This window comes from Ictalurus punctatus, chromosome 16, assembly GCF_001660625.3.
Source record: "Ictalurus punctatus breed USDA103 chromosome 16, Coco_2.0, whole genome shotgun sequence".
NCBI lineage: Eukaryota > Metazoa > Chordata > Actinopteri > Siluriformes > Ictaluridae > Ictalurus > Ictalurus punctatus.
In genome coordinates, this window is record NC_030431.2 from 9,762,883 (window position 1) to 9,786,462 (window position 23,580).

Consider the following 23,580-nt stretch of genomic DNA (forward strand, 5'->3'; position numbering starts at 1 on the left):
AGCTGTTCTTGTTTACAACCATCTGTGTGCTATTGGCTATTTGACTACCTCGTCTGTTTACTCCAGTGCGTATTACTCAATGTCCTCTCTTTAAATGTCCCATAATCATAAGTATTAGAATTTTAATAACTATTATTAAGCATAATTATTCATATCGTTAAAAACTCTTGACTCTTGTCCCATTAACCCAACTCTTTCTATGTCCTTCCAAGACTGCTTTTCTTGTCCTTGTGTTTTGTCTTTTTCCTTTCAGAGCTAATACGTCGCTTAATAGTCCATCTGTGTCTGTACCATTGTCGGTGGGCTGGGAGTGATCATCTTCCTAAGCTATACGTTTGCTATTTATTCATATTGTAGAGCTTTTTATACATTCAGAAAATCCCTGCCTTGTTCTTTTAACAGGTTTGAATATTAGACATTGCTTCACCTCTGAATTATTTTACAATTATTTGTGCCTTAGTGCATCTGACTGCAGGTTATGTGCTGTGAATGATGTCACACTTGCGTGAAGGCTGTGAAATCAGAAAGTGACTGATTGGCTTTAATACGTAATGTTTAGGACTTTTGTGAATATACTCCACTAGTTACTGATCTCAGGGTTTTGGGCCGTTTTAAAGTTGGTCTCTGAATTCCTTCAAAGCTCAGTCCTTTTAGAGTGATTGGGAAAACGTGTGACTCAAGTGATTTTGTGGAAAGCGTTCTAAATGAATGCCGTAATTTATTTTAAATGCAAGATTTGATTTCAGACACGTGTGGGTCCTTTTTATTGCATGCCCCTTGTTCCAGACTTGGCTATGTAAGTATGCTGTAGCTTGTGCATGTTCTGTGAAATATTAGCTTTTTGTTACAACTGTTAGGGTTGAGCGAGTACTACTGTCATTCCTCAAGCCAGAAAGCTCAACTAAAAGTACTTTACATCAAATGTAAACTACTTTTAAGTTGCTATGAACCTAGTCACTAGAGCTAATCGTCTGACCAGACTTGTTTTAAGGAAATCTCAGGTGTGTATTTTAAGGTATTTAGGTAGGTTGTTATACATTCTGTTGAAGTCATGTGTTTTGTTTATGCCCTGATCACAGTCGTTTCAGGATACACATTTGGAAGCACATTTTCCCCAGTCTTGTTGTTCACACTTGGTAGAAACCCCCACAGTATTGTGTTGTTTTTTTTTGCTGTATAAAGCTGCATGGACACATTAGTATTTAGTATGGTATTCTTTCTCTTGGATTGTGTAAATAATCGAGTGGGGAAATAGCAGGGGACCAGGTTTTACATTGTTAAGGTGCCCTAGCAAACACACTGAACATGGCACATAAGTAGACTGTTGAGCAAATGAGTATACTGAGAGCTGGATTTCTCACTATGTATGTCTGTGATTAGATACTGTATCGTGTGCTTTCCAACTGTAGTGCGTGGGTGTATGTAAAGTTAATGCCTGGAAAAGCGTGTGAGGTGGTGTGAGTGACTTGGAGCGGCATTTTAAAATAAATCTCTCTCTGTTCTGGTGGTATGTGCTGGTTTTCAATAAAAAATGTAACAAAGTCTTTGCCTGGATTGCTGTTTAACAGGGACGCAGTGTTGATCTGGCCCATTATGGAGGCTCCTGAGCTGCCTTAAATAAATATGACTCCAGATTTGGAATAAAGGTTGGTTTTGTGAATGGATTTTATGGCTTTATGCATGTCCTGGTCAAAGGAAGAAGCTCCCACAGACTTATTTTTTTATTTTAATTAAATCTCTGAAAATGTTGTTTGATATAATTAAGACTTATTAAAATACTCAATTCAACATCATACATAATATTTTATACTTCTCATAAGTGAACATCTTAGGATTTCTGCTTTTTGGGTTTCTTTCTATTCCTTTTCCTTGCTGCAGGAAGTTGTTGTTCATCCACAGATACCACCATTTGCTCCTCTTCACCAACAGTAGGTTCACTTTTGGAAGGAGACCTGTGACAGTCATGACTATCAGATGAAAAAATAAAAATTATCATTAAACACATTAAAATTAACAAATGAGAACAGGAAGTGAAACATCTCAGATTGCCAATTAAAGTTGTTCTTTTAGCCACTGGTTCACAGCTGACTTACTGTTCATCAAGGCTTCCGCTGTTTCGAGTAGTCTGCCTTTCCAGCATGGCTATGAAGAAACCGTGAGTGAAGGTTTTTGTAGTGCTGGCTCTGAGACACTGCGTCAGTGGGTCACGACCCCGCTCAGGCCACTCAGGAAGAAGATGGATTAGTCTATAGAAACCACATTAACTCACTTTAACTGTACATTTCCAACTGAATGTGAATTTTAAACAAATTTATGAAAAGCCAAAAGGAAAATTTGCAAGTTGTATATTAAAAATGGCACTTTCAAAAAGCCTCCAAGAATCTTGTATAATTCTAAATCTTTCATATTATCAGGCAACCAAAGGGGAAGAGATTATAACCGCTGCTGCATATTTATTGAGCCATGGCTGAGCCAATGTGCCACTGTAGTCTGTACCTGTGTCGAATGGAACTACTCTGCCAACCCGAGGGGGGGGGCTTAAGTGACAAATTCTACATTATTACTTCAGTGATTCCCTGATGCTGGTTATAATATAGTTATCTTTAATGAAAATAACAAGTAACAACTGTTTGTTGTTTAGTATTCAGTAAATGAAGGCTGGTTAACATGATGTTTCGTCACTTTGGTCATTCTTTAAGATTACGACACAGGCCTTCATCGTCACGCGATACTACTAAATCATTCAAAATATCCTGGCTAACTGAAAACAGAAATTTGTATGCCCTGGTTTACCTAAAATCAGGATTTTTCTCAAGACAGACAGACATGACCTCTTCGTTCTCCTGTGTATGGATGGAGCAGGTGGAGTAGACAAGGTTCTGGAGCTTTGGGAACTTCAGTGCATGGTTCAGGCAGCGCAGCTGAAATGCGGCTAGTGCCTTCAGACGCTCAGGGTCCTGTTCCTCTGAGCCACCATCATGCAAACACACCATTCCTGCAATGACGGTGGGGGGTAATAATAATAAGTGACTGACAAGGAAACATTTTTAATAATCCTTTACTCCACTCCAAAACTGCATAGGATTTACTACATGGGAGGAAGTCAGATAATTTGATTTCCTGCCAAACTATTTCATCTTCATAGCTGATAAAAAAAATAAATAAATAAAATTGAAATAAATGCTTTCATCAGTGGTGATGTGTATACTAGAGGGCCTCAAGCTTTACCTGAACCACTGCATGATGGATCGAGAAGGATGTGCTTCACATCCTTGTATGCTGGGGAAAGTGGATCCACTTTAAGAAAATCCTCATTAGCCAGCTGATGACATGTGACTCCAGCACGAAGGAGGAGAGTGCTCATGGTGGAGAGTCGCTTTGTATCACGGTCGAAGGCAAACAGCTTGCTAATTGTATACAGAAAATGACGAGAACGAATCTCAATATTGTCTCATATCAGACTACGACCAAATAAATGTAGCATATAAGATCTTTCATGTCCAGAGAACAACTGTAACTAAAAAAATGTGGCTATACCCTTTATTTTTCATGATGGCTGCCAGATGGCTGGTTTTATTCCCAGGAGCTGCACAAGCATCAATTACATGGCCTCCAACTGGGGGGTCCAGGAGGTACGCAGGGAGACAGCTGGCCTACAATAAAGCAAAGATTAAGGAAACAACAGTACCATTCTATTTCCATCCTAAGATCAGTAATTTTTCTTTTTTACAGCTGCTTGCCTGGTAGTTACTGTAAAAGCTGTATATACTCATACTCCAGTTTCTACCTCAACAGGCTTGACCACACAGTTTAAACAAGCAGAGACCAGGAGAGAAGCGGTGCTTTAAACCACATTCTAATTAATCAGAAGTTCAAAAAATTAAAGCTCGGGTTACTGTCTGTGCAGAGTTTCGCATGTTCACCTGGGTTTCATCCAGGTTCTGTGGTTTTCTCCCACTGTCTATAAACATGCAGGTAGACAGTGCTGCTACACTGCCTCTGTGTTTGAGTGCGTGTGTGCATGGTGCCCTATCCGGGGTGAATACTTTTGCCCAGTGTTGCCAAGATAGGCTCCAGATTCACCGTCACGCTGAACAATAATAAAGATGTTGAATAAATTAAAATGTGTTAGGTTTTACACTTTGTTACAGGCCTATTTCCTTTTTTGCCCCCTTTCCTTCTCTCTCTGTTCCGTTTGTGACAGTTTTTGGTCAACACTTTTCAGCGGCGTCTTTAATAACCATAATTAACTGTTTTAACAAGATGCTTGTCCAATTGGGGAACTTAAAACATTCTCCATTTACCATGACAAAGTGAGGACACTGCATTAGCATCTTTTGAGCGGGAAAATCGAGACAAGACAAGAGACTACTAATGTTAAACGAGGGGAAGGGGGTCTTCCAGGGTGTTAACATCAGAGAATTCACACAACTGTTACTAATTTTAAATTCATTGCTTTTTTTGTGTGTGATGTGTACATTGTGCAGACATTCCTGTCCTTGTTATTTATACTGAGATCACTTATCCTGTATGAATAGTCATATAGAAACTTAACAGACATATGTCCAGAAAGCTTACCCCATCGATATAGTATTTTACATGAACTACCTCTGTAGTGTTATATAATTTAGTGCCATCATATTTAAAACTGTGAAGGTGTAAGCAGGTACAATAATACATACATTTATTATTATTTGCTATTATTATTGTTATTATACTGTGATTTTTTCGACCACTGTTCACCCCAAGTGCCTACTACAATAGGGAGGTATGAAAACATCCCTCACCTTGTCTTGCAAGATAATGTGCCCTGCTTTATACAGGTAATGATCATGGAAGTTCACTTTCGCACTGAAAACCAGAAGATCTCTGAGGTGAAGATCACTCATAAAAGTCTTCCCAGAGAGAGAGCGTAAATCCTCAAGCCTTAAAAAAAAAAATTTATGAAAATTAAAACAACAATCACCACACACACAAACAAATACTTTTTTTTTTAAATCAATAATAACCAGGGGACATTTTCTCTAATTTGTTCATGGAAAAGAAAAAAAAGAAACTTACTGGCTTGCCGTTCCTTGATATGAAAATCCATCTCTCTTCAGGTAGTCAATAACATCCTCCACAGTTGTTTTCAACGTGTTAACACGTACATAACGTGGAATATGTACATCTACATATTAAACATCAGGGAAAGACATCAAAATACACAACTCACTACATTTTATATATAAACGCCAGGAGTGATCAGCTCTGGCCAGTCATTGCTTGAATACAGCATACCGTTGTTATGCTGCACATTGGGAGGAAGCAGGTCCTGATTTCGACTGACTTTCCGCTTGACTTTAATTCGGGCCAAAGCAGCTTGTAATCTGGAGCGATGTTTCAACATCATTGCCTTCCAGCTTCCACCACATTTTAAGCCCTGGCCAATGAGCAAGTCATAAACCAAAACCTAACATTTACAAAGAGACATCAGAGAAATCAGGATGATCAATGGTCAGGGAGTGGAAAAGGCATTATTTCATACTCATGTGTAGTGCATGCATATAGATAGTAGTGCAAGGTTTCTCCTAAAGTGATAATGACCATGTCTCCACACTTCACTGGGAGAACTCTGTGGAAAGTTATTTGGAATACATTTGAATTTTATAAAGCCAAAATGTTTTCACACAATTACTTTATGTAATTAATTTATGTAAACAAAAACAAGTATGGGTCGTTCCATTTCAGCTCAACCAAATTCCAAGAAGCTGGTTGCATCGATGTTTTCAAATCGCTTCAAACAAATACTGTTGAACTGTGTATTTATACTTCACAAAATATACCTGGGTTTCAAATTGGAGGGGTGTCATTTCTTGTACAAATTAAGCTTCCATATTGATTATGCCAGGAATACTTGAGGTATATGGATTTACAGAAGTAGAAATATATGAAGACATCCCCATTGGTACAATACATTTGGGATGCTAATAGTACTAGAACTACTGATTATACATGCAAAAATTCATCTCTCTAGCACCTTTTCAACACTGAATTTGACACTTTCATTTTTTTTCCAAATTTCAGCAATATCGACTTGTGCTTAGAACAAAATCTAGTGCTAATTTGTGATGATAAAAAAAAACCTAGGGGTCCACCCCACACACACACAGCACAATATAAGATACAATGAAGGAAATGTATAGTATAGACAATTTTCTATAATTTTTCAAAATACTAGTAGCAAGTAGTAAAACTGATGATTTTCTTACATTTAAACCTTAGTGTCCTCAAAACCAACTTCTGGAATAATCCAGCAAGTTTCAAGTCTTGGTCTGCAATACTGATCTTTCAACAAGCTTCTGGAAATGTTTCAGAATGGCTTTTTTGGTGCAAATCCTGTATTTTTCAGCTATTTTGAAGGACGCATATTTTTAAAAGAAATAAATCAATCAAATAAGTCATAAAGCCTTGTCATGAACTGGACTACCTGAGCAGTAAATAACTCTGGCCAGAACTATTTACAAAAGCACAACTTTTTTTTTTTTCATTAAAATTGAAGTGACAAGTGAAGAAAGTTCATTTGTTGGGGATTTTTTTTTCAAACATTATTTTCTATGCATAACATTTTTTTTAAACCAATGATCAGGTCACTACAAATCTTAAATGTTGTCAGTCCTTTGTACCAAAAGGTTTTAGCAACAAATTTGAGATCATGATGATAACCTCTGGTTGAGACGATACTGAGTGACCTGTGTACATAATCAACACACAGACTACACAACACCACCACCTCCAGTGATATGTAGAGCAAAGCATCGATCAGGTGTTCCCTTCAAAAACAACCATTAATGCACTCAGAGCTCACCCATGCCTTCTCCAAATCAGATCTGGTGACTGAGAGGGTCCTCATAGCAAAACTTTTTGCTCCTTTTTGTTCTACTCTGAATGACCTTGGCTGGTTGTCTTACTGCAGAATTCATTTATCTTCTTAATTTATACACCCAGAAACCAGGTACAACTTTTGCACTCAACTCTAACTGTCAACGTAAATGAGGAGAATTGAACTTAAGCAAAAAAAAAAAAAAAAAAAAAAAAAAAAAAAAAAAATATTAAACCGAGGATATGAAATCTGTAGATAGTAAAATGGTACCTTTGCTAGATGCTGTCGGAGGTTGGTTAATTTCAGAAGCCTGGTGGTGTCGATAATCTCCTGGAGCACTGCTGAGTATTTCTGAGTCTCACACACGAGGGCAAAGAGCTGCTTTATATTCTGAAAGAAACCCAAACACGTCAGCTGATGCTGGCTTTGTTTACATCAATTGCTCTTTAATCCCCTCATATACGATTACCTGGAATTTGCTGTCGTAGACCAGAGTTTTCACAGCTCCCCTCTTTTGCTCCACTTTATCGAGAATCTCTGCTGCTTTCGTATAAAGTGCCATGCTGGAGCCTTAAACCGGTACAATGAACGTACAATGAACGTGTACCATGAACGTATTATCACACGTAGTATCGCAGTTGTTGCGTCTCCGGAGAAAAGTCACGCTTCCACGCAAAGCTGCAAACAGGCGACGACTTGCTTTTCGGTAGCCGGAAATTTTCCCGCTTTACGACAATTTGTGCAATTGCTTTGGCAGTCCACAAGGGGGTGAAACACACACACACACACACACACACACACGTGAACGAGCGCGTTCTCGCCTCATTAAATGTAAATAAATGTATAGAAAGACACGTGTGCGTCAAAACACCAACACGTGGCGTCGTTTAACTTCATTGGTACCGGATCTCTTTTCACTGATTGATACTGCTGTATTTTTGCAGATCTTCACAAGTCACCTATAGGCTAAGTCTATCACGGATACTTACATTACAGCATTTAGAAGACGCCCTTATCCGGTTATAATAATCTCATTCATACAACTGAGCGGTTGTTAAGGGCCTTGTTCAAGGGCCCACCAGTGGCAGCTTGACAGTGCTGGGATTTGATCCCACAACCTTCCGATCAGAAGTCCAACGACTTCACCGCTGACTTGTGCTGACCGTTTCTGAGTTAGGCTTTATCTTTCACACTGAATCCTCCCAACAGGTGACAAGTGAATATTCACACCTCACCTACTCGAGGGCTATCACATAACAAACGATTGCAAATGAGTTCCACACCCTCAAGTAACATTCATGTCCCTGACCTGAAACACAAACGGATGCCAACTTGGAATAGATGTTTCTGGTTTCTTGGTGTCCCTAAAGACCTTCTTCGGATCCCTGAAAGGTCAGTATTTCCTCACAGAGGTCGTCTGATTTCGTTGACTCTTTAATTTTTCATCCTTTAAATAAGAATGAACAAAACAAACACGAGATGTCATTATTTGTTACAAGACACATTTAAAAGAAATGAACATAAGTGTGTGAACAGGGATGCAAGTTTTCTAGCTTTATAATAAGATAACTTCTGACTTTTTCCATAGAAAACATCGCATCACAACATGGATGAACATGGGATTCTGATTTGTAGATCAATTGTCCAGGACAGGTGTGGTTTTTATTTTTATACCAATAAATCAAAAGGAATGCAACCTTTTGCATTTAATGGTATCTCTTGACTGATGCACTAAATTTAATACACTGTAATATAAGTATCTGCGACTGGAGGGGGAAATGGATGGGCTGGTTAGTGGAGTATTTGGTGCTGATGTCTAACTGTAGTTTCTGAATGAATTTAGTGCAGGAACAAGACTAGCTCAGTGTAAATTAGAAATCGAAAGTTTTTTGGATGGGTTTATTTGAAATTGTCATGGTTATATAATTGGTAGGATCGAGCACCAATTATACAAACACTGTATAGTGTGTCCTGGTGTTGCCTGTGCTACAAATATCAAAACCTTTTTCTTCTTCTTCTTCCTGAAGCATTATCTGAGCGTCACTGTTCAAACTTAAGTGTTCACGAAAAGTTAGTGTGAATCAGCCACATTCTCTGACGGGTAGCTGGACATTACCTCACTCTACACGAAACAGTTGAACAAGGGTAGAAGGTAACATAAACTGCTGCCATGAATAGGTTATTGTGTTTTAGAGATGACTTTGCAGATTCCACACTGGGGACATTTTGGCTGGATCATGTAACAAGACTTGTAGTGTGATGCTATCAAACATTCTACAGCTTCCCTATAAGGGGTTGACTTTTAAGTTTCCATGTGACATAGCTTGTTTTTTTTAAAACTTCATAAATTTTATGTGTATTCTGAACCTTGGATAAATCAGGGCTGCATGTAAAGTACTATGTTGGCTAAAGGCTAGCATTCCTTTAACTGGTGTTGCTTCATACTGTTTAGCACAGGAAGTGATGTCACCAGTTGAAGCCCTACCCATTCTTCACCTGAACAGAGGGAAGGGCCAGACAGAAGCTGTCTGAACAGAAAGAGAGAAAGAGAAAAAAACAAGGAAGCACTCAGGTGTGTGAGTCGGTTTTAGTCTTTATGTAAAGAAGAAAGAAAAAGGAACATTAACATTTAAGAGGTTTTCAAGATGGATGTCCAAGAGAACTCCCCAGGAGTTATGGGGTTGCTGAAAACGTTTGACTCTTCTGAGTTTGGGAGTTGGGAGAAGATAGGCTCCGGTGGATTTGGACAAGTGTACAAAGTGCGGCACGTACAGTGGAAAACATGGCTGGCTATTAAGTGTCCTCCCAGTCTTCATGTGGATGAAAAGTGAGTGAAATTCTTTAACATTTTTATTGTTTTATGCTATCTACTCTGTGTGTATGTGTGTGTCTGTGTCTGTGAGTGTCTGTGAGTGTCTTTGTGTATGTTTGTGGGAGAAAGAAATTAAGGTGGCTCAGCATCTGTTTAATAAACCCCACTTTTCTGAAGAGTGAGTTGAGTTTGTTTTTGTGAAATGGAGTCTACCACTAGAGAAGCCAGTCTCCTGGGTCAGATGATTATAGAAGTGAATAAGACTGTATCTTACACACCCATTTTTCTTGATCATAAAATAATTTCTGGTTTGTGATCAAATAATTCGCACGCTTGGGAAATTTACACCATTGACCTCTAAATTACACAATGTTCAATGTTCGATAATTATTTATATTTATAAATATATATTTGAGAGACTTGATGTTATTAATGTCTCATGCTCCTTTTTTGTGTCAGAGATTTAATTACATAGTATATTGCCTGGGGGCATGATTATGCACCCACCTGCCTCTATACATATATGCACTCGAACTACTGTCAGTTAGCACGTATGGTATTTACACCAGGACACTGATGTTTTTTTCCTTTTTCTTAGTAACCCACCAATGACTATACGCCTATTGTGTGTAATGACATCTATATGAACTGCTACAGTACTTAGTTATGCATGAAGAAGACGTTCATATGTGAACAGCTGGTTCTTTTTTGACTATTAACAGGAAGTACCTGTGTTTAATAGTTCCTCAGTATTAGCATATGTTATAACATACAGGAATAGACACCATAGTGGAGTTAAGTACTCTACTTCTACTCTACACTGAGGTATTAGTGGACTATAGCAGATACATGAGTCAAATGTAATTTGTATTCTTCCTGCCCTACACGCACGAACACACACGCTCACACACACACCCATACATATACACACACACATATATATAAAACTATTCACCACATTCAGGTCACATAAACAGTAACTACTTTAGTAACAGTTTGAGGAGCACAAATAAAATATTACACTGTGTGACTATGGATAATTTGTCATTTGATAACATTTGGTAAGTGCTGTGAGCACCCTAGGTATGTATGTACCCATGTATGAGTCACTGTGTGTAAAATTTAAAGTTTGTAAAATGGAAAGTTTTTTTTAACTGTGTGTAAAATTTAAAGATCAGTTGTTGATAGAAGAATGTTAGTCCTGCAAGCATTCAGCACAGGTCAAGCAGACTATCAGTGCATAACATCTGCACTTTACTCCAGTTGTCCCTCTCCCTCGACCAAGCCATAAACGCAAAAGAGAGCTTTGTCCTCCATTAGCTCAGGCTGGCCTGCGTTTATAGTAATAATGTGTGTGGCTGAAAAACCGGTTGCACCGGGCCTTCCTTTAAGAGGAGCTTTTGTCTGATTGTAAGTGATTGAAGCTACAGATTAGAGAAGCAGAGTACACCTCTCTCTTTTCCTCTCCCTCGTATTCACCCTGTCCCCGTTTTCTCTTCACCACCCCCTTTTTGTCACCCACAAAACGCTTTTTTTTTTTCTTCTTCAAGTACATAATACTGACATGAGATTTGGTTAGGTGCATGAATGTGAAGTTTACTAAGTGATTAAACCCCTGTGCTTGCCACTAGAGTTAAAAATTTCTTCATTGTTACAGATTTATGTTTAGATCACAACAAAAAGTATTACGCTAATGCAAATTGATCATAAGACGTTTGATTAAGAAATAGCCCTTAATAATGGTGAGTCATTAGGGAGGTGTAATGCTTTTAAATTGATGTGTTTTTCTTTGTACATGTCATATATCTATGTCTAGATCAGATCCTGTATCAGTATGTGAGCATTTCCTGAAAATGCTACAATGGAATATAATTACAGTGAACCTAAAGGAAACCACCAGATAGGCCTATCCTTTGGATATATTGGAATAAAATTGATGTGACTGCCTGCATTAAACCAGATTTACTCTGAAATGTCTCTCTTGAGCTCCATATAGGGTATATGTTAATGTTTGAATGCTCTCATCAGGCTAAACATGATAAGGACTCTTAGCTTGTGCACTCTGCTTAGGAATATGATGCAAGCAGGCTGTTGTTTGCGCTGTTATCTTATAAATTCATCACACTTGCATTGTTTACAGATTTATTCCCTTTAGGCCCAAATCTGCCATTCAAATTAGCTCTTCATTTACATGCACTGACAGCTTTTCAGAGGCTTTACTCAGCTGAGATCACACTAGTCGTACAATCACACCATGGCAGCAGTGTGTTAAATTATATCATGGCTTAGCACAAGTATAGACTTTTGTTTTGTGTTAAGCCTGCTGCTTATCATAGTTATATATCCTTATAATATTTTTTTTTTACCATGCTCAGTTGACATGTTTCAGTTGAATTAAACTAACAAGAATTTGAGCAATCCACTTTTTCTTCTGAAAGTTTGTTGATTTGCTTGATGAATGATTAAACTGCCTGATGTTAATTTCCAGTGTACTGTATCTGCTTGTATCTTATCTATGTCCAAAAATATTTATACATGCCTACAACCTTATATTCAGACATAAGCTCATAAGACCCCATTGATCTCATGATTTGATGTCCACCCCCCCACCCCCCCGTTTAAAGAGAGCGTGCCGAGCTCCTTGAAGAGGCCAATAAAATGGAGGCAGCGAAGTTCCGCTACATCCTGCCTGTATATGGCATCTGCGGTGACCCATTGGGCCTGGTGATGGAGTACATGGAGACAGGCTCTCTGGAGACACTGTTGGCCGCCGAGCCACTGCCATGGGTGCTGCGTTTCCGTATTATCCACGAGACTGCAGTGGGCATGAACTTCCTGCACTGCATGAACCCACCACTGCTCCATCTGGACCTGAAGCCTGCAAACATACTGCTGGATGCCCACCACCATGTCAAAGTAAGTGTAATGTCTCATATGTAGTGTCATATGTAAGTGTTAATAACCTTACAACTAGCTCTAATAACATGAACTGTTCAACTGCTACTCATAGCTGTGAAGCTACAGTACTGTGCAAAATCTTTGGCACATGCAAAGAAATGCTATAGCATGAAGATGCCTTCAAAACTAATTAAATTAAATGTTTCTACATTCTAAAAATTTACTTTAAAGAGCAGTAAACAGTAATCAATGAGGTACAATTCAGGTACAGTCCGTGCAGTTTCATAAGGAAATTAGCTGAGTTTTATTGTGCATTTCGCAGAACCAGGCACAGGAGACTTTGACTGTCGCACTTGCTTTTTATTTTTGCAGCAAAACCCAGCAGCTTTCATTATATTTTTTGTCTGATAAGTGGTCTTTTACATAAAGTTCAGCTTTCTCATAAAAAGTCATAAAATAAAAATCTGATAAAGTTTGTACTAAAAAAGGGTGCCTAAGACTTTTGCACAGTACTGTAAAAAAAAAAAAGTGCTGAAAAGGTGTAACATTTCTAACATATTTTTTACAGAATATATAAATATATTGTTCTATTGGACTATTAAAGCTATCTGTAACATTTCCAAAATTCTGAATATGTACAGTAATTTCTTGGACATTAATAGGAGTTTATTAGGTGCAAACTCAGAATGGAAGTGGGAATTGCTGATGTTTTCCTTAATGGCATTAAACCTTCAGTTCCATGTGATTCCCCAAAGGCATAAATGCTTTCCCAGCCATTATCCCATATTTGCCTGTCCTCCTTATGGATGAGTAAGCATGGAGTAGGAGGATGGGTGGGAAATCACTTTTCTGGACTGAATAGTCTGGATGTAAATACATCCATCGTGGGCCAGCCTAAACAAGTCGGCTAAGCGGCCTTAATGCGCAGCAGGCTCACACCTGTACACGTCCATACACCCTCAGACAACAGGGCCTTCCCATTTCACAGGGCGAGCCAAGGGCACTGCAACTCACAACCCACCCTTCTAGAAACAGTGACAGTGCCAGAAGCCTACAGTTTTCAAACTTTTTATACTAAGGTCCTCTTTTTGAATAATATCAGGACAAATAGCAAGTACAAATAACCTGGTGCTGTTCTGATGACAGTACAGCAAACTCAATAAGTGGTCACAGGATGGCTGTGAATTGTGATTGGTCAGCACATATTTAATTTTAATAATGTTTGGTAACATCTACTACATTGGAACATGTTCCACATTTTTAACTTTTTGACAAAGCAGATTTAATAAATTGCCAAAAAAAACAACAACAACCAAATTACTACTACTTAGAGGTACAATGATTTTTTTGCAGCACCTATGGGGCCCCCTGCAGTCCCCAGTTTGAGAACCACTGCCTTAAAATGAGTACATAAATTAACAGCACATTTTTTTTTTTATCATTTCTTACTGTATTAAAGAGGTTTTATTGACAATATAAGCAAAAAATTAAGTTGGATTCATTTGCAGTATGAAGCCTGCTATATCCACATTATCTTTTATGTATTTTTACAAAATTGAGAAAACCAGAATCCTACAGTGTTTAGGCTTAAGTATGTGAAATTTCATCAGCAGTTGGTTCCTAGTCAGTTTAAGATGTATGGTAAAGCCTTGATGTCACACACTTAGATAATTTGCTTGTTTTATTTTTAGATCTCAGACTTTGGCCTGGCCAGGTGGAACGGCTTTTCCAGGAACGACGACATCAGTCGTGATGGATTCTGTGGCACTATTGCCTACCTGCCTCCTGAAAGGATCATAGAGAAGGAAAGGGTTTCTGATACCAAGCATGATGTGTACAGGTCAGCTTTTTTGGCTTGGCAATATTTACGAGTGTTCTAGAATCATATGCTAAAACTCAACTTTATAACATTTCTGTACATACACTGTAAAATATAACACAATATGAGATGGCATCAATATTAATCCTGTGTTTTTGTAAGGGGGCATTTTAACGCTCAACTTCCTCTCTTTATGCAGCTTCTCGATTGTTATCTGGGGAATTCTCACACAGAAAAAGCCATATCAAGGTAAGATGATTTGCAGTGTTTGTCAGTGATTCGGCTTCAGGCATGGCTCATTTCCTAATTTAACTTTGTGGTAATTAGCACCACTTAGTAGCCTGTTAATGTCAGGACTACTTGATCTAAGCGATATTTACAAGTAGAGGTAAATACGATATTACAAGTAGATATTTAGAGGTCAGTCAGGTCTACATGCTCTATATATTTCATGAAATGTCACTTTATTAAGTAAATTTTTCATTATTCCAAGGGTTCACATGTCCTATTTTAATAATATTGCAAATATTAAACAGCTGTTATTTTATTGTTTTGTTTCTTGATCCAGAATGAACCTTTGCTTGTTTTTTTCTCAGGTCTGTCATATACAATATAGAATTTTGTAAGAATCACATCTTGGAGGCATTGACTGTGGTTTTAGTAACTGTCATTTGGTAATAATGACTGTTGAAATTGCTCGAGTCCAAAATAGCTGTCTGTGTTTGTTCTCTGTCACTGATTGGCGCAGGAGACTACGTGTGAACAAAAGTCTTCCGGAAAACAAGCAGTACCTTTTTTTTCAGTGTTGATACAGCGACTTAGGAACATAATGAACATCTTCAACCCTTCCATAATCTATTTTCATTCTTCTGTGCCCCAATGCAGAACAGTTAATCTTCGACAGTTCATTTTTAGTCACATGTATTCATTCCCCCCACCCCAGTGTAGGGTAGTGTTGTGCATTTATCACATATCTGTCAGATTGCCCCCATTTCTAAAGCAAAGCTAGTGCTATGTTTCTGAGCAAGCCAGAGCAGTGATCGGAAACCTTGTTTATTTTGCTTTGTTCTATAGGGGAGAACAACATTCTGCATATCATGGTGAAGGTGGTGAAAGGGGTTCGTCCAGACCTGAGCTCTGTGCCCCGCAGTCGACCCCAGGCGTGCTCGGGCTTCATAGCCCTCATGCAGAAATGCTGGAGTGGATCTCCTGACGCCAGGCCCAGCTTCCAGGGTGAATATCCCACATTGGTCATAAATCATTTTATACTAACTTGCCACCAGAGATATGTTTACATTGCAGATTAGAAAAAAATTCTAAAAGGCAGAAGACTTTAGACTACTAAATATAATAAAAAGTAATGTAGTAATTACATGAGGTCTGAACAAGGATAATTTCAGTAACTCAATAATAACATTGAACTGCTTACAGTCTTTCCTATTTGATATTGTTGTCTACAGAGATTACATCTGAGGCAGAAGAACTGTGTTCCAAACCCCATGACGAGTCCAGAGGATCAGTGTCTGAGCCAGACTCCTCACCCTGTCCAGCTCCAATGAGCTCTGAACAGGTAACACCAAATTCAGCAAAGACCAAAATGTTTTCCTATTTCTGAGCCATCTGCTCTGTTTTATGCATTTTTTTCCATCTCACCTTCTTATTCGTCCCTTCAATGTTCCTTACTCACAAAACACCTTAAACGAGGTACTGTGTAAAGATCTGTCACTGTGCAACATGACAACATCAAAACAATCTTCATGAGCATTTAAGGACATCTGACTGTCTCAATCATGGCTCAGCTATTGGTCAACTGTGTGGCATGTGTTCTTTAAGCATGTACTACAAATGTTTCATACATCTAGGGGCATTACAGCAGGTAAAGGGAATGCAACTGGGCAGCATTGTTCATGTGCAAAGTCATTTCCTGAATGAGAAGAATTAATTAGAATCTTAGTGTAAATACTTGATTATCTATTTCTTGCTATATACATTACTGAATAAACTATCCTTAGTCAGAGGATTTATTAATAAACCAAAAAAAAAAGTTGTATCTAAAACTGAGTCTAAAACAAGAGTTTGCTGAACCATATGCCAAATCTGCTTTGATTTGTTTCTCTGTCTGTAATTTGTAATGTTACATTTCACAATAAACTGTGAAAATCTATATACAAATGCATATACAAATCTAGTCAATTTATCGGAGCAATATTACTTCAGTTTATGATAGTAAATCTATATCGATGCATTATATCTATAAGTTTGCTCTTGTCTTATGTCTTCTTAGATTAAGGAGCAAAAGCCAGTGAGGCCGAAGTCAGCCATGTTACCAGAGAAGGACTACAGCCTTTCTGAGCTGCTGAGTCAGATCGATTCTGGGATTTCACGCAGCTTTGACCACGTTAAAGAGGACTGCCTGGAGAGCAAGGACAACACCAGCAAGAGACTGTCGGGAATCTCCTCTGTGGACTCGGCCTTCTCATCCCAAGGCTCCATCACCCTCTCCTTTGAGAGGGAGAATTCAGTCAATGGTACGAGGATTTATTCCACACTGATTTTAAACTGCACTATTGTTGGTATACTCTGATACAATACATAAAAAAATAATAACTATTTAAGAACTTTAATTAAAAACAAATGTGAAATATTTTATGGACGGACAAACCATAGGTCTGTTTATTGTTGTTGCTAATTGGCTTTATATGCAGTTTCAAATTCACTGAAACCTGTGGGTTTTTTTTTTAATCACTTAGAATCAAGCGAGCTACAGAAGAAGAAGCTATGTGAAGCCATTCGCACTGAGGACACAGCAAAACTAATGAAGCTCCTGCAGCCACAGGATGTGGAACTCCGCCTAGAAGGTGGCGGTGGCCTACTTCACTATGCTACAACACTGGGCAATGAAGAGGCTGTGAAATTTCTACTTCTCAACAACTTCAGTGCTAACCTGGCTGACTGGCGTGGCGCCACACCTCTGCATGTTGCTGTGGAAAAGCATCTCCGAGGTGTTGCTGAGATCTTGCTGAGCCGCAAAGGAACTGATGTGAATGCTAAAGATGAGGACCAATACACAGCCCTGCATTTTGCCGCTCAGAACAGTGATGAGGCTCTGGCACGCCTGCTTCTGGAGCGACGGGCATCGGCCAGTGAGGCAGACGCCCAGGGGCGTACAGCAGCCCATGTGGCATGTCAACATGGGAGTGAGGGCGTTCTGCGTGTGCTCTTGAGTCGAGGCGCTGTCGACGCCCATGCCGCTGCCAAGGATGGGTGGACACCACTGCATCTGGCAGCTTGGCGCGGCCACTCTACCATCTCCAAGCTGTTGGTTAAGCAGGCAGGTGCTGATGTGGACGCGGCAACCGCCGATGGGCGCACACCACTGCACCTGGCAGCTCAAACAGGCCGATACAGGGTGGCACGTGTGCTAGTGGAGCTAGGTGCCAATGTGCAACAGACCTCCAGCCCAGATCTACGCTCACCGCTGCATGTTGCAGCTGAGACAGGCCACACGAGCACTGCGCGCCTGCTACTGAAACATGGTACTGATATCCAAGGACGCACAGCACAGGGTTGCACTGCCTTGCACCTAGCAGCTCAGCGTGGTCACTTGGCCACAGTAAAAATGCTCCTGGAAGAGGGTGCTGATGTTCGGAGCGTCAACCGCGCCCTGCGCACTGCGTGCCACCTCGCAGCTGAAGGTGGTCATGGCCAGGTGGTCAATGAGCTGCTGGAGAGGTGGCCTGAGGTAGTCACGGTGCAGGACGAGGACGGGTTAGCGCCATTGCACCTAGCCTTGCGGAGTGGACACACGGACATCACGCGTCTCCTGCTGAGCCACGGAAGCTCAGAAGCTGATATTTTGCAGCCAGAACCCAAGAATCTGAACACTAAAAGAGTTGAGGGGCTCCACAGGAAAGTACTAATCCTGAAACTCACCGAGCCAAAGGGCAACAACTCAACACAGGACTCCGAGTGTGCAGAAACATAGTTGCCCTCTGCACACTAGGAAAAACTAGCACAGAGATCTGATAGATTTCATAGTGTCTCTGGCTGCTACTTTGTTGTTGTTTTTTAAATCTAAGAATTATGGACTGTTACACCCTTTACGTAAAGAGACATTTAACTATCTATTTCTGGTTTGTGTATATAATGTAATTATTGGGTTGGGGCACTTTGAATACAATTACCTCTTGGATGTTTTTATTTCTATGGATTTTATGGGCTCTTGAAAACTTTTCCAGCTGTAAAAATAAACATGATTAGGAAAAGAATGATGTATATACTAGAACTGTACATAGAAACTGGACTGATAATTGCTGTGCCCTCTTCAGTATGAACTTATTGTCCAGTCTTTTTTACATTTATATGTTCATTATTTGAGTATTGCTTTTTACCATGTCATGTATTTGTCTTTCATTCCTGTAGCCCCTTATACTTAAACATGAAAAATCTTTTGTACTAAGATGGCAGGCCATTTCTTAATGCTCAGGTCAGATTGTGAGCACCTCTACTCTGTTACCCCAGTGCCTCAAGTGCTGTGCTTCAAGGCCATTTCAAATCCACAAGGCTAATTATACCATTTAAATCCCTCTGGTCGTATGACAGACAGAAGATTGTTTAGAACCACTTGGCTCCCACCATGGGAACAGGGCCTGAGGGGGCTCACAGGTGATGTGTGGGTGGGGAGTGGAAATGGGGGGTGGTAACTGTACATTGTGAATACCATCATGTCAAGGCTGTTGGCCAATTCCTGAGACCACCTTATCTTTTCATCACTTTGTAAAAGCAGAGCACTGTGTCTTACTGACGCCACGAGGAGCAGAACATTCACAACCCACAATTTACTGGAGCATGTTACTTTCCTTGGTATACATATCCTGTTTTTGTGGAGAGCCACTGAATTTACTTACTGGTGAACTCTGTGTGATGAGAGGTTTTGTTTGTGTGTGTGTGTGTGTGTGTGTGTGTGTGTGTGTGTGTGTGTGTGTGTGTGTGTGTGTGTGTGTATTCGCACACATATATTTGTGCATATATAATTAGTATGTGTGTATATATGTGTATATACACATATACATATATATATACATACATATATACATACATACACACACACACACACACACACACACACACATATATATATATATATATATATATATATATATATATATATTACATTATATATGTATATATATTAGTATTTGTGTAGCACTACCATGAGAATCAGAAGACAGTAGTCTTTTGTTAACCAGCTAGTGCTTTAACATTCATTTGTAATTAAGACACTGTCATATTTTTGTATAAAGATTTATTACCTATAGTGTTTAAACAGTTTCATGTTTTTGTATTTTGATGGACAAGTAAAGTATATCGTGTATTAAATGAAAAGGTTGCCCCTGTGTGTTTTCTTTCATACATTTAAACACTTATGTAAAACTTTTATGTTCATGCATCCATGCACACCGTGTTTTATTTATCCTGCAGTATCTAAAAAGATAATATTCCAAAATGTATAAGTATAAAATGAGGAACATTTAAACTAATACAAGCTTGTTAAATAATCATTCTTCTTTACACCAGAACAGGCTGGTTTACATTATGCTTTTACACTAAGTCCAGCCTGGAGATCCAGGTGTTTCCTTATGACTTCCTTCCTGACACACACCCTGCACCTAATGAAGTATGTGTATGAGTACACCTTGTGAGTGACTCAAACACTAAATTACACTGAATTACAAAAACACTACATTTCCAGACTTGTGACATATATTTTCTGAAGTAAAAGTGATTTGGGTTCACTCTATAGCCCACTCTGTGTGTGTGTGTGTGTGTGTGTGTGTGTGTGTGAGAGTGATAACCGACTGTCTTCTGTGAACACTATTTGCATTATGTCTTTGAGGTACTTACAGTAAATGCACTTATTTGACTTGTTTAATATATATTAAAGGAACTTATTTACAATGACATGAGGTCAAGTATCTAAAATTCATATGTAAGCACATGACTCATTTACTTCATATGTAAGCATATGACACATTTAGATTTTAACAAAAAAAAAAATATAAAACTTTGGCTAATATACATTTCTCATATAGGAAAACGCGACCTCCTATATTTTTGTGTCATGGGCATCTGTGTTTCCAAGACAAAGTCAAGGAGAAGATTTTCGAACCTCTTTGTCTTTTCTTCAAAACTGGCTAAACTCGTTTCACAACCTCAGTGATGGTGCACAGGAACAAGCCAAGACATGTGTATGCACACAAACACATACACACGCAATATTTAGCAATGGTTCAGTGGGCATTTAAGGAGTTGACGATGGTCAATCTCAGTGAATTTACAGCTAGTTTTGGAGAGTACATGTAAGCATATACACACACACGCATACAAATATTTGCTAGTGATCTCATTGAAAGTTACTCATTGACAGACTTAACAAACAGTTTAATGTGGACATGTTGCCCTTGATCCTTCCTACTTTATTCATCTATTCCTTCCATCTTTATTCATCATCATTTAGACATTCATCATCAGGCTCCATTGCCATAAAAATATTCATCCACCCTAAACATAATCCCAGATTAAATTGGCATAAATTAAACCATACTGTTTATGGTGGCTCACTTTTAGTCCAGGGCTAGAATGAGAAATTAGGGTTTAAAGAATGAGTGAGTCATGATTAGGACAATCTATTCTCATAAGTGCTTCTTTCAATTTTTATACATTTGTCTCAAGTATCTGAATCACCCCCTTTCACAGTGAACAGCTGATTTTACTAACAGGAGAATTACTGGCAGTAAACTCTTGATACAGCCAGCTTTACTCTAAATAAATAGCAACGGTGTGATTAATAGCCTGCTAAGGTCTACAACATGCAGATGTTTTCATGAAGTAAATGTGTCATGTGATGCTACCTGCATGACTGAACTTGAAGTGCATTCCTTCCATCTTAACAAAATAAGTCGGTTAGTGTTCGAACCTTCAATGGCGCCATCCTGTGCACAGTAGCTGCAGAGACATGTTAGGAGAGATCAGAAGTTCTGCATGGACAGTATTGCGAAACATCCTGTACTGTCACCTCACAGTTTATCAAACAATTTAAAATTAATTGAACCATATAATAGATATAGTATAGATATATGAATGAATTAATGAATGAACGAACCACTGGCCTGATTGTGAACTGTAATATTGAAACAATTAATGGCTCAGTGATTTCCCTTCCTGGATCATGTTCTGCACATTTATTTTGTGTTTTTCTCCCTTAAATGCACAGAATACAGGTGCCTGATGGGTTCAATCATCTGCATTAGATTAGAGAAAGCACATAAACTTGCAAATAAGGTGACTAGAACCAGACTTGATTATCACGATAACTATTTATCACCTATTTTGTCATGTCAGTTACGTTTTAGAGAGTATTAATACAATTATGCTTGCTTAGGTATAAAGCACATGATCTCATCTCTGTACACCTTGTATTGTATGTTTGGCATTTTGGTTCAGGTGCCAATTTTATTCTACAGCAGTGCAGATCAATTTAAAAAACACCCACTGTATTTTACTTTTGTTACAGATATTAGCAATATTGATATGTATCAAAGCAAATCTCCTTTTCTACTCATTCAAATTTTACTGATGGCAGGTTTGTGCGCATAGTTGGAGACCATGTGACAAAAACTAAAGTCATCGTTAAAGAGGTTGGACATTTTTAACAGGCAACCTGCGGCTTTTCTTAATTAAACAGCAACATGTTTGCTGTTGAAAAATCTTTTCAGTATAGTTTCATTTTAAGTGAAAAATGGTTTTTACATTTAAACTTCAAACAATGGTATTAGGGTTGTTTGTTATCATCATATGCATATTCAGTCAACCAGGTGGCGGTGCACACCTACTAATAAAGAGAAATTCTTTTTAATTTATTCATCTTCAGTAAATGCTTTATCCTGGTCAGGGATGCGGTGAAAACATACAAATAATCTAGGTAGTATACTTAAGTTGAATGTAGAAAATGAATGCCTAACAGCATCTTTATACTTTCACCTCATTAAAAATTGCAGAATAGACTAATATGCTTGATATGCAATATGGAAACACCCCTCATGTCCTCCTCCATCCCACATTGCTAGCTGGCCAGCTAACCAACCTTGTACATTGTACAGTTGCAATCAAAATTATTCAACCCCCATTGTAAATCAGGTTTATTCTCAAAATTTACAGACTTTCAGCTGTATGCGATGAACAAATCAAACAAAAGCAATTGCAATAGTTCAACACAACAAATGCTTCAAGTGGTTTCCCCAAATTCAACTGAAAATGCAACTTATAATAACTTCTCCAGTTTCTAAATTATTCAACCCTTTCATGGCAAGCATCTTTAGTACTTAGTAGAGCACCCTTTTGCTGTTATGAACTGCTGCAAATGAGATGAGTTTGAGTTTATCTACAAAGCCAGACACCAGCTTCTGGCAGCGTTCCTGAGGAATCTTAGCCCATTCCTCATGAGCAATGGCCTCCAGTTCAGTAATATTCTTGGGTTTAAGTGCTGCAACCGCCTTCTTCAAATCCCAGCAGAGATTTTCTGTAGGGTTCAAGTCAGGTGACTGTGATGGCCCTATAGAATCTTCCAGGACTTCTTCCTCAACCAAGCCTTGGTGGAATTTGAGGTATGCTTGGGATCATTGTCCTGTTGGAAGGTCCAATGACACTCAAGCTTCAGCTTCCTCACAGATGGCATGAGGTTTTCTACTAGGATTTCCTGATACTTCAATGAATCCATCTTGCCTTCCACATGCTGCAGGTTTCCAGTGCCAGAAGATGTAAAGCAGCCCCAGAGCATCACCGAGCCACCACCATGCTTAACTGTAGGCAGAGTGTTCTTTCTTCATTCTTCTTCCTCCAGATATACCGCTGATCCATCATGCTGAAAAGTTCCACAAAACAGAATCCCCAAACTTCTGTGGTTTATTTATATGATTTTGAGCAGTCACTCAAAGGTTTTCGCAACCTGCCTTCACAGAAATCTGGTTGCAGCCATGGATAGCTTCCTTTCTCTGCACCGTCCAGGTATTTAATACATTTTCTACCCCTAGCCAGTTCAGGTATTTCATGTGTTCCAGCTCAAGCACACCTGATGCAACTAATGAAGCCCTTGATTAGTTTCATCAGGTGTGCTTCAGACAACACCTGTTT

The 23,580-nt window shown here is 38.9% G+C and overlaps 2 protein-coding genes across 2 annotated transcripts; one reads left to right on the plus strand and one right to left on the minus strand.

The window, feature by feature from the left end:
* Positions 1–1,708: 1,708 nt before the first annotated feature.
* Positions 1,709–7,652, minus strand: nsun5 (NOP2/Sun RNA methyltransferase 5). Its single transcript, XM_017488504.2, has 10 exons — positions 7,332–7,652; positions 7,133–7,252; positions 5,281–5,452; positions 5,062–5,170; positions 4,788–4,926; positions 3,538–3,653; positions 3,229–3,407; positions 2,794–2,995; positions 2,094–2,246; positions 1,709–1,967 (listed from the first exon to the last, which is right to left on the minus strand). The coding sequence occupies exons 1-10, from the start codon at positions 7,422–7,424 to the stop codon at positions 1,829–1,831; spliced, it is 1,422 nt and encodes a 473-aa protein (XP_017343993.1). The 5' UTR covers positions 7,425–7,652; the 3' UTR covers positions 1,709–1,828.
* A 1,690-nt stretch (positions 7,653–9,342) lies between these two features.
* On the plus strand, positions 9,343–19,778 carry ripk4 (receptor-interacting serine-threonine kinase 4). The gene is made up of 8 exons (XM_017488500.3): positions 9,343–9,689; positions 12,299–12,590; positions 14,264–14,412; positions 14,591–14,640; positions 15,466–15,624; positions 15,852–15,961; positions 16,676–16,919; positions 17,142–19,778. Exons 1-8 carry the CDS (start codon positions 9,508–9,510, stop codon positions 18,374–18,376), a joined length of 2,421 nt encoding a protein of 806 aa, XP_017343989.1. The 5' UTR covers positions 9,343–9,507; the 3' UTR covers positions 18,377–19,778.
* The last annotated feature ends 3,802 nt before the right edge of the window (positions 19,779–23,580 follow it).